Below are 12,519 nucleotides of genomic sequence, written 5' to 3'. Positions count from 1 at the left end.
TCAGAAGCCACTATTTCAAGAAAATTTGGCCCTACACAGCATACCATAAGAAGAACGTACAAGACTACAGTCATTCAATAATGATCTAGAACTTCACCCATTTCTGCCTACAAATCTCTGACATAAAAACAAAGTCCTGCCCACCCATCCCTGCCTGAAGTGCTGAACAATCAATTGTATGCACGCTGAGGTCTCTCTACAATATATCAGGTATTGGTTACTTCTGCAGCCAAAACTGTGGTCTTACTGAAATGAGACTAGTGACCTGCAGATTACTCCTGTGCAATTAAGCTGAGCCCAAGAAAGCTAACTTATGAATAAAGTGTAAGTAGATAACAGACATGGTTCTTCAGGTAAGTATGATTTCTTATTAGACCAACTAAAATAGTTGGCAAAACTGGTTTAATAAGAGATATCAGATTCTAGGGTCAGAAGGGACCTCAATAGATCATCAAGTCCGACCCCCTGAATAGGCAGGAAAAGTGCTGGGTCTAGATGACCCTAGCTAGATACTCATCTAACCTCCTCTTGAAGACCCCCAGGGTAAGGGAGAGCACCACCTCCCTTGGGAGCCCGTTCCAGACCTTGGCCACTCGAACTGTGAAGAAGTTCTTCCTAATGTCCAATCTAAATCTGCTCTCTGCTAGCTTGTGGCCATTATTTCTTGTAACTTCCGGGGGCGCCTTGGTGAATAAAACCTCACCAATTCCCTTCTGTGCCCCCGTGATGAACTTATAGGCAGCCACAAGGTCGCCTCTCAACCTTCCCTTGCAGAGGCTGAAGAGGTCCAGGTGCCCCAGTCTCCCCTCATAGGGCTTGGCCTGCAAGCCCTTAACCATATGAGTGGTGCTTCTCCAGACCCTCTCCAGGTTATCCACATCCCTCTTGAAGTGTGGCACCCAAAACTGCACACAGTATTCCAACTGCGGTCTGACCAGTGCCCGATAGAGGGGAAGTATCACCTCCTTGGATCTGTTCGTCATGCATCTTCTGATGAACGATAAAGTGCCATTAGCTTTTCTGATGGCTTCGTCACACTGCCGACTCATGTTCATCTTGGAGTCCACTAGGACTCCAAGATCCCTTTCCACCTCCGTGCCACCCAGCAGGTCATTCCCTAGGCAGTAGGTGTGCTGGACATTTTTCCTCCCTAGGTGCAGCACTTTGCATTTCTCCTTGTTGAATTGCATTCTGTTGTTTTCTGCCCATTTGTCCAACCTGTCCAGGTCTGCTTGTAGTTGTTCCCTGCCCTCCAGTGTGTCCACTTCTCCCCACATTTGTGTGTCATCTGCAAACTTGGACAGAGTACACTTCACTCACTCTTCAATGTCTTCATCAGCGACTTGGACGAGGATCGGTCCAAGACCGAGCCCTTTAGGACCCCACTGCCCACACCCTTCTAAGTCGATACCGACCCATCCACCACGACTCTGGGTGCAACCCTCTAGCCAATTCGCCACCCACTGGACTGTGTAGTCATCCAAGTCACAGCCTCTTAACTTGTTCACCAGTATGGGGTGGGATACTGTATCGAAGGCCTTCCTGAAGTCTAAGTATATGACATCAACCCCTACTCCTGCGTCCAGGCGTTCTGTAACCTGGTCATAAAAAGAGACTAGATTAGTCAGGCATGATCTACCTGCTACAAACCCGTGCTGGTTTCCCCTCAGCATAATTTGTCCTGCTGGGCTCTCGCAAATGTGAGCCTTGATAATTTTTTCAAAGACTTTGCCTAGGATGGAGGCGAGACTGACTGGCATATAGTTGCCCAGGTCCTCCATCCTCCCCTTCTTGAAAATGGGCACCACATTGGCCCTTTTCCAGTCCTCCGGGACCTGGCCCATGCGCCACGAGTGTTCAAATATTCCTGCCAGTGTCTGTGCAATGACGTCAGCCAGTGCCTTCAGTACCCTCGGATGGAGCTCATCCGGGCCTGCCGACTTAAACGCATCCAGTTTCTCCAAGTGACTCTGCACCATCTCAGGGTCTACGCATGGTAGTCTGGCGTCCTCCTGCTGCCTCTCTACAATCCCAGTGAGAGACTTGTCTTGCCCCTCACTTGAGAACACCTAGGCAAAGAACTCATTGAGGAGTTCAGCCTTGTCCCCCCTGTCCGTCACCAATTGCTTCTGCCCATTTAGTAGGGGTCCTATTCCACCCTGGGCCTTCCTTTTACTCCCTATATACCTGAAAAACAATTTCTTGTTATCCTTAACTTGGGATGCCATCCTCAGCTCCATGGTAGCTTTGGCCCGTCTAACTGCCTCCCTATAAGCGTGAGCAGAGGAGGTATACTCCTCTTTCGTAATCTCTCCGTTTCTACTTTTTATATGCTCCCCTTTTAGCCCATAGGCTGCTCTGGATTTCTCTGGTCAACCAGGGAAGCTTTCTGGTCCCTTTCCCTCTTTTTCCTCGCATTGGGATCATCTCCCTCTGTGCCCGAAGGATCATTTCCTTAAGGCACAGCCACCCTTCCTGGGCTCCCATCTCTTCAAAACTCCTACTCTGCAGTGCGTCCTTGACTAATAGCCTGAGTTCATTGAAATCAGCTTTCCTAAAGTCTAGCATTTTCACCCTACTAGTTACCTTACCCACTCGACGTCTTATGATGAATTCTATTATTTGGTGATCACTGTCCCCCAGGTGACCACCGATCTGTAGGTCCCCTACCATGTCATCCCTGTTGCCAATACCAGGTCCAGTAAGGCATTCCCCCTAGTGGGACCATGTCCCCCCCCCCCCCCCCCCGTGTCAGGTGGAGGTCCTGTACACAGGATAGGAACCTGCGTGAACAGTGGGACTTTGTGTCTGTCTCCCAGCAGATGTCTGGGTAGTTTAGGTCTCCCATGACTACCGCCTCCTTAGTTTTTATGGTCTCCGAGAGCTGCCTCAGGAGCCCCAAATCTAGCTTGTTTTCATACATTTTAACTTGTTTTCATACGTTCTCATTTTAGTTCAGAGGTCAACCTTTTTTGGCAGGCATGCCACAAATTAGCTCTACCATCAGTTGGCACCACTCTGATCTTCTCCCCCTGCTTCCTGCCCTATAAGTTTCGCCTCTTCTCACTCATCAGCATGCTGCATCACACACACGCTGTCTGTACCACTTGCGCTACAGCTTGGACACCTCTATTTCAGCCAGTAGACTGTTTAATTAAACAACAGTATGGTGCTTAAGAACAGAGGTAGACTAGCTTCCTGTGAACAGCAAGTTCAGTACTTCCTACACCAGGGGTAGGCAACGTTTTTTGGCTGGAGTGCCAAAAAACACCACAATGCCTACCTCGGAAGGTGCCAGAGGGCCGGCGTGGCAGAGAAACAAGATGAGGGCAAGGGATGCATGGCAGGATACCCTGCTTGTGCCCCTTGTCCCCCACCCAAAGCCCCTGCCCCCCAGCCCAGGCTCTGTGGCTGCCAACAGCTACTCCAGCTCTGGGTAGCTGCTGGAGCCCAGGCTGCTTCCAGCAGGGCTTGCTGCATCCCAGCTGCCTGCTGGGAGCAGCTCGGGATCCCGGCTGGCAGCAGCCCCCCAGAGCTGAAGCCAGCTGTAGCCAGGAGGCTCCAAACAGCTGTGTGGGGCTCTGACATCAGCTCCACACCACCACATGCAGGCGCACCTTGGAACAGGCGGTGAGGGAGGGGCCTAAGGCAGCATAGCCTTGGTGTCTTCCCCCACTCCCAGCACAGAGGTGATGAGCCCAGCGCAGCTGTTTGTAGCCAGCCCAGGCTCTAGGCAGCTGCAGCAAGCAGCGGGCAGAGTGCAAACAGCTGCGCCAGGCTGCACAGCTCCAGCATCGGCTCTGTGCTGGTGGCAACTGCATGGGCACCTCAGGGCAGACACCAGCAGTACAGCCCACTGCGAGGTGCCTGTGCAGTCACCACCAGTACGGAGCCGATGCCGGAGCTGTGCAGCCCAGCGCAGCTGTTTGCACTCTGCCCACTGCTTGCTGCAGGTGCCCAGAGCCCGGGCTGGCTACAAACAGCTGCACCAGGCTCATCACCTCCATGCTGGGAGTGGGGGAGACACCAGGGCTGCATTGCCCTTGGGCCCCTCCCCCACCACGAGCTCCGAAGCATGCCTGCACACACTGGTGCAGAGCTGATGCCAGAGCCCAGCACAGCTGCTTGGAGCCTCCTAGCTGCAGCCGGCCCCGGCGCTGGGGAGCTGCTGCCAGCTGGAACCCTGGGCTGCTCCCAGCAGGCAGCTGGGATACTGCAAGCCCTGCTAGAAGCAGCCCGGGCGCCGTCGCTGGCAGCAGCTACCCAGAGCCGGGGCTGGCCGCGGCATGCCAAGTAAAATGGCCTCGCGTGCCACATTCAGCACGCATGCCAGGGGTTGCCAACCCCTGGCCTATGGTATAGTACTTACTGACTTAAAGCAATGCTCTCAGCCTCTCATCACTTGCTTAAATTTGCAAAAAGGATATTTATCAACCCACAATAAGAGCTTTGTCCCAATACCTGTTGTCTGACACTGCAGAAAATAAACAAAAGGAATAAAATAGTTATGCTTATTTTACCGTAAAAAACACTGGAGGGTTACACTGCTACCACATAACTAGCTTTTCAGGAAAAAGAAAGTTTAAAAAGTATAAAAGGAAGATGGAAGGTAAAAAAAAAACAGTCTACAGAATTTGAGGAATTTCCTTCTTGAGCCAAAGGATGATTATAATGTCAAATCAACCCTATTTAAGATCAAAAGACGACGCTGAGCTTTAACATTGTTCTCAGTTTAGTAATCAAAAACCATCTACATAAGCAAACAGTTTCATTTATTTGGAAGGCAATTAGTCAACCAAAAAATTGTAAGAATTACAAGTTAGGTACAACTGGGCTAGAAAACATTTTCTGCCATTACAAAGTATCAGATGGCTTAAGTAATCCAAAAATGTTACTTAAATCAGCCATATTGTTCAAAGCCTATTTTCCATGGCAACAGAGCTAAAGATAAACATCTAGTGAACAACCATCATTTTGATTCACTGTTTTCTTGAATCATATTGGAATAATTATGTACACAGAAAGGGGGGTGGGGAAGAGGGGTATGATAATGAGGCCTAGAACTCACATCTAGGGATTATATCAACATTTGAATCTAGGCAAAGAGTACTTCCCATAAAAGTTGAAGCTTTCTGTTTTTAGCTGACTTATGAACACATTTCAGTCTTTTTGCCTCCTCCTTATGGTAGAAAATACCAAACTCCAAAGGGGGGTAGGGGGATACAATTAAGTTCCTAGGCCCATCTATAAACAAATGGGAGTTGAGGGGATATAAAGTCAAGAGAAAGCTACTTGTGTCTGGTATCTTTCCAAGAACAAGCAAAAACAATGGGTCAAAGCTTATTACAACTTCACAAAACAGACAAGAATGCAGTTGGAAGGTATTGTGCAGCCGGAACATTGTTTTTCAAAATTCATGTAGTTAAGTATAAAGATATACTTGTATTCAAAGGCTACACATTAGAGCAGTGTCAAAATGATCAGTTTCTAAAAATTATCCTTAAAAGAAAGTATGAAAGGAAAATATGGCTTCAGCTTACATACAGGCATAGATATTCTAGTGAATAAATACTATAAGATGTAGAGGTGGACAGATATTAAAAACAGTTCATATTGTATTGGCACTGGAAAAGGGAAAATTGACTTTGTCAGCAATCGGTTTTTTTTCACCAATGTAGTCGATTATGTCACCAATAAATACCACATGAATGTGCGTGGCCACAGCATGCACAGATAGAAATGCAGCCTGGCAGCTTAGAGACTAGTGTCTGGCCTGTATGTCTGTAGGGGTGGGGGGAGGAGAAAGGGGTCACCCACAGCTCCATCCCTCACCCTGCACCAGCTGGGTGGCACCTGCCCCTCTCCCCCACTCACTATGAGGGCCTCTATCTGCCCACCCTCCCCCCCCCCACACACAACCCTCCCCGCCCCCCACAGACTTACCAGCCAGACACTGCTCTCCAAGCTGCGGGTTTGCATACTGGCTATCAGATCAGTATCAGCCGATATGACTAGTTAATAATTGGCCATCAGTATCAGCCAAAAAAAAAAAAAAAAAAAAAATTTAACAGTGCACCCCTAATAAAATGCTAGAAGCCAAAAACTAACTGGCATAAAGCATCCAAAAATCTTTACTATTGTTTTCTCCAGGGCAATAAAGGAAGTTTGGTATACAAAGATCTGCTAAAAGGAGACAAATCTGAACATCTAACTTCTTCTATTTTTGTAGAAATATAGAAGAGAGTTTATTTAACACACTGCTTTACACACATGCATCTTGGACTTCTGTATCATTTATGCATACTTTTTGTACCAGAAGAATACACTTCATATAGTATGGAAAAGATTAATGTGACAAATTAATTCATGAAGAAAAATAATATAAATTTAGGGTCTCCAAATTTCACCCTAACTTGTGCATATTAAACTATCATGAGTCATAAAGTACATTTCAGGACTGAGACAACCCCTATAAATATCAGGAAATATATGGTCTGAAGGATGTCTGCTGACTACCTAACACATACTGATATGAATTCAGCCTCAAGGAGGCTAGATGAATGCTCAAGATGCAACAGCTCTGCTGTATACAGTACCCATTAAATGAAGCATAAATACTGCAGTCTAGAGATACCAGAGCTAGCTAGCTTTAAGCCAACTAGCTCAGATATCATAAGCAGAGCAGGTACAGTACAGGTTAATTTACCCTGTCAAAAATAGTCACTGCTGTGCAGTGTAGCTGCTTATCTTATTATGGAAGCATGTGGTATGTTAAAAAACAAAAACAAAAAACACACACACACACAAACAGTAATATAGTATCACTTTCTCTCCTTGTCTCTGAGCTGACAGCACCTGGTTGCCAGTGATGGCTGGCATCCCGCCTTGGCAGTTACTTAATTTCCATATTTTTAGATATACACAAAAAGTTAGGTTTTGATAGAGGCAAGCGGTATCTAATACACAATTAACAGGTATTTTACTCTGATGAAATGCAAGTAGACAGAAGCACAAGTACCCTCTGGGTACTTGGCCAAAGAATTGGTACAGTAATGTGAGGTAATGATCAACTGAAGGTAAAGCCAGTTATTGTACAGATGTGTATATTCTGTTTAGTACTAAAAGGTTAGAAAGAAGAGATGGTATGTCAGGAGTCAGAATGTGATTACTGCTCAAACTTGGGAAATGCTATAAATTGGTGCTTGGATAGTTTTGTAGTAGTAGCTTTTGGTAGGTTGTGCTTAAAAGGTATTTTATATGCATGGTAAATTCAATATAAAAAAACCCCAACACTATAAATAATGCATACTTACCCACCCACAAAGCAGAGGATATAAAATGCGAAGTAAAATATAGCAAAGGGTCCAAATGTGCCTAGAAAAAGCACAACACTAAGGCTTCCCCATCCCCATATGGAAAGCCTGGTCTGAAAGAAAAACAGAACAAGAATAATTAGCATAATATTCACATATTTCAAATATATAAGTGTGTAGCATTTATGGGATTCTAAAATGTTTTAGATTTTCTTCATTAATTACTTCTTTCCATTTAATGTCATAGAATATTAGGATTGGAAGGGACCTCAGGAAGTCATCTAATCCAACCCCCTGCTCAAAGAAGGACCAGTGAGAGTGTTCTAGTTTTAATCAGCTGTTAAAAGAAAAATGCTCAGTTCTGCAATTTTGATTACTGAATTTCAACTGTTACTAATCAAGTTTAGCCTATATCAATTAGACTAAGTTTATTTCAGCTATTTAGTTCCTTCCCCTCCTCACCCCCGCAATGCACACACTGCATACTCTGTTTCACTGCCACATTTTGGTCTTAGTCACTTCTACTCCCATTGTTTAAAAATGTATATTTCTTGTTTTATAAAACTTTATACCACTCCCTCCTCTGCTACAGATTTTGTTTTTCTTGATATGCCCTCTCCTGGAACAAGGGAGTATATCCTTATGTTGTCATGCCATAATTATCCTTTCATTTGTGCCCTAGCTTGTTACACAGCTACACAGTGCTGCCCTTCAGTTATTTAGAACAAAGCATGATGCACCTTCTCCCACTAGAAGGTACTGAATCGCTCATCAGTTGTACGTAGAGTTTTAAGCACAGGAATTAAAGGAAAAAAATTCAAGTTAACTAGGCAGTTTTTACATGACAGAAAGGAGATAACTAAATTTGAAAGTCGCATCCAGACATGAGGCAATTATGAACAGCTAAACTGTTCATACTAAACAGTTATTTGTTTTAGTATTAGACTCAAGAATGTTCAGAAGACAGAAATAGTATATCTTGCATAGAAAAAAAGATTTAAACATGGAATAGTCATCTCTGGAAATTGTTTTTAATGTACAAATCATAACCTAGGTACATTTTTAGTTAAAAACAAGACTATAATATTTTTGCAGCAGAGTTAGCATTCCAGGTGCCTGGTGAGCACCACGTTTGTGTAAAGCACATGGCAAATTGTAGTCACTATGGCAACAGCACCTAGCAATATTTCTTTTATCATTCAAATAGCTTTAGAAAAATTTAACACTTAATTGCATGCTATCAACCAGGGATACTTGCACCCTGTTTTGTCCATTCATCTGTAGGTTCAAGCCATAGAACACATTAGTTTTAATCTGAGGCTGTATTGTTAAACTGTGCCTTGTGCCATAACATGAAAAGCATATAAAAGTGTAATACAAATAAGTGATATTTAAATATCCATTAAAATTTGGGTACACCTCACTTAATTCCCCCAAAGATGAAAATTTCTTGTACTCAAGCAAAAAAGTGATTTTGTATGAGTATTTCCCCATTCCCCCCACAAAAAATGTGTGATAAGCAATCCTTGGCAGACATTTGTTCCTTTCAATATTTATAGATTAAGCTGACTAATATTTTATAAACCAAGACTGACTGTACTTAAGTATTCACATATTAGTGAATTTATACTGGACACAATGCTGAGGCAAGGATGTACATTCTTCATTTTTAGGAGAAACAACTTAAAGATACAAAAAAGCTAAGAAGAGGACTAAGATCCAAGTTACATTTTAAAATAACTGCAAGGTGATCTTTCTGTGCTATACAAAAAAAAAAAATTTACAAACCAATGCTGAGAGAGGGAGTAAGGTTTAGTTTTCTTAAGTTTTGCATACTAATCCACCTCCCTTGTCAAAAGACTTTCATTTCAGAAAGCACAGTGTAAATATCACAAAATATGAACAGGGACAGAAACCCAGCATACACAAGCACATGAGCAATTAGCATAAATACAAAGTTATACAGAATTAAATGTTCATTTTAGAGCATGACCAACATATCCCGGACACTTAAGTAATAAAGGGTAAGGTCCAGTAGGAAATTGGGAGGAGGGGTGGCTGGGAAGGGGGACGACGCCAAAAACGTAATGCCTATTCAAATAAATACCCTATGCTGACAGTATTTCTGTTAAGGCATGCATCACCTTATGAATGTTTTAAGTAAGTTGGGAAGATGCTTTATGTAAAATTGAGTGAATAAACCTTCATTTTTCCATTCTGAAAAGTTCATCCTGAACAACAAAGATTTCTTTTGACCACAGTGATAACCAAAACATTTTACATTGTAGCTTTAAGCCCTCAATATAAATTAAGACAATTCAAACTGGGAAAGGTATTTGGATCAAACTATTTTATAGTGGCCCTGGCTTTTTTTTTTTTTTTTTAACCCAAAAGGTAGGGTGCAGTACCAAGGTAACTTTACTTCAGTACAGATTAGATTGAACTGTATTACAAAAAGCATTTTTTTAAGCCTGGTCACATGAGCCCCTAACATCTATAAATGAAAACAAATTAATGCCAAAAAAAACAAAAAAACAAAAAAAAAAACCACACAATCCACCAACAACACCACCACCACCACAAATACATACACACACACACACACACACAAACAAACAAGCAAGCCTAACAGGCCTCAAAGATCTTCCAACACTAAAGTCTCAGTTTACACCAAGTTTTGGGTCTAATTTACCACATATACTAGTAATCCCAGGTAGTATCACTTCAGACTCTTCCATGCAACTACCTCTGTGGAAGAATAACATTAAGAAAATAATATTCTTTATGTGATTTGGTACTTTGAAAACTAAAAGCAATCCAATAACTTCATTGTCACCCAGGTTTCCACAGAGAATAAGCAAAGATTAACATAAGCCTTATGATGGAGCCATTAGATTTTTCTATTAGCAGAAACATGTTTCTAATTTAGGTATCTTTGATTAGACCAACTGAGTAGTTGGAAAAAAAAATTCTTAGCAAGCTTTTGGGTGCAATCACCCTTCTTCAGGCATAAGGAGCTTGAAGAAGGGTGATTGGGCCTGAAAGCTTGCTAAGAACTCTCTCGACTACTCAGTTGGACTAATAAAAGATAATCACATCTACTCAAAGACCCTTGCCTGCTTATGTCCTTAGACCAACATGGCTACAACCAAAAACCCAGTAATTTAGGTATGAGAGAGACCTGGAGGTCTTGATAGAGCGTAATGAACGTGAGCCACAAGTGCAATGCCACAGCTGGTAAAGCAAACATCTCATACTAGACTAAGGATGTTATCCTCCCACTTTACTGAGCCTTGGTGAGGCTGCAGTTGGAGTACTGTGTCCAGTTCTGGGCACCACACTTCAGGAAGGATGTGGAGAAGCTTGAGAGAGTCCAAAGGAGGGCTACATGTATGGTTAGAGGTATGGAGAGAAGGCCATACAATGAGAGACATGGGTCTGTTCAGCCTGGAGAAGAGAAGACTCAGAGGACTTGATGGCAGCCTATCAATATATAAAAGGGCACACACCAGGGACTGGGAGAACATCTGTTCACCAGGGCTCCCCAGGGGAAGACTAGGACTAACAGTCCATCATAAACTGCTAGGAGACCGCTTTAGATTAGAAATAAGGAAAAACTTCTTTGCAACTCGAGTGTCCAGGATCTGGAAGAGACTTGCCCCAGAAATGGTACAATCACCTACTCTGGATATCTTCAAAAAAACACCTGGATGCTCACCTTGCTGGGGTCATTTGATCCCAGCAGTCTTTCCTGCCCAAGCGCAGGGGGGGCTGAACTTGATGATCTAACAAGGTCTCTTCCACCCCTAACGTCTATGAAATTCAGAAATATTACTTTTTAAACAAATTTATTTAGAACTCCATAGATCTGACATAACTTGACAACAACACAGCTAAGTATGGCTTTTTTCTTTCTGAAAGGAGTAAAAATATTTAGATGCCAGGGAAGACTACTGCTTGAATGGGCATCTTCATATCTAACAAGATTCTAATAAATGTGAAATCCTTTTCTTCATAAGAAGTTCAGACTGAAGTTATGCTTTCCTATTAAAAACTAGTCTTGACGAAGAAATTTTAACAGGCGTACGAGGCAAGCAATCCTTGCTTTTTCTGGGGCTCAAAATGGGGATGAAATATATAATTTAACTCCTTAATTAATATAAGGGAAAATATTTTATAGCTTATATAGATAAAAGTCTATTAAAGTGCATTACCTTTCAAATGCTAACAGATACTTATGCTGGGTGGCATTTAAAATTTAAAAAAAAACCAACAACAAAGAAAACACCACATAAGTGTATATGTAACATCACATGGCCTGTTATATTAACCTTTTATTGAATTCAAACATACATTCCAGTCGTATGTATTTGAGAATAATGTTTATATTCAGAAAATAAAGTGGTCAAACACCATTTATGCAAACTTTCTTGGGAGACGCAAGATAAATTTGTTCGCACACTAGTTTTGTTAGTTTAGCATAGGGGTACAAAGTCCAATCTCATTAAACATTTTAACAGGATTTCTTAAGACTAAAAACTAACTGAAAAAACTACACAGTTCTCATTATTTGGTACCAATGTATTAAAATGGAGCAGAGATACTTACTCAAATTCTTCCAAACTTTATGAAATGGAGCATAGTCTTGTGGATTTCTAGCTACTCAAAGAAGCTAGTCATTAGAAGGGTATGATTTAGGGTTCTGATAAAAGGAATGCCGCAGAACATTGTTTTAAATAAATAGCTGTAGCATTGACTTGCAACAACACAAAACCAAAGATCTTCATTTATACTTTTTTTTAAAAGAAAAAACAAATCAGCTACTAGAAATTAAGTGGTAAGACCCAAAACACCATATAATCAGACTGGAGTAACATTAAGGCTACGGACAGAAGTTGCACATAAATCAGTTTAAATGTGTAACAGAACAGAAGCTCCATGCACATAAACCAGTTTCAAAATGGTTGAAACTGGTTTAAGATACTACATTCAACCAGGTTTATCTGACTTAACTGATTTGACTCAAATCAGTTCATGATATTTCTGTCCCAGACTCCTTCCTGGTTCAAGTTGAAGTCACAGTCCCTCAGCAGGGGCAGTTTTCTTCCTCTTCCTGCTGCCCCTGAGGTCTCTGGCATTGGCAGTCCAGATCCACAGCAGCAGGACTCTGTGGGGTTGCTCATCACTTCCTCTTCCTGCTTCCAGG

General features: G+C 42.5%; 1 protein-coding gene across 3 annotated transcripts in view; it reads right to left on the bottom strand.

The window, feature by feature from the left end:
- Positions 1-12,519, bottom strand: part of SNX13 (sorting nexin 13) — a 151,865-nt gene that overhangs the window by 83,371 nt on the left and 55,975 nt on the right. For 2 of the 3 annotated variants that reach the window (XM_019497915.2, XM_059728943.1), the window contains exon 2: positions 7,314-7,426. In XM_019497915.2, coding sequence (XP_019353460.1) covers positions 7,314-7,426 — 113 coding nt within the window. Of the gene's footprint in view, positions 1-5,943; positions 5,964-7,313; positions 7,427-12,519 lie in introns of those variants that run through there. The other variant, XM_059728944.1, reaches the window with a different exon arrangement.

The sequence above is a fragment of the Alligator mississippiensis genome, chromosome 5, assembly GCF_030867095.1.
Source record: "Alligator mississippiensis isolate rAllMis1 chromosome 5, rAllMis1, whole genome shotgun sequence".
Taxonomy (NCBI): domain Eukaryota; kingdom Metazoa; phylum Chordata; order Crocodylia; family Alligatoridae; genus Alligator; species Alligator mississippiensis.
This window is presented reverse-complemented; position numbering and strand designations above follow the sequence as displayed.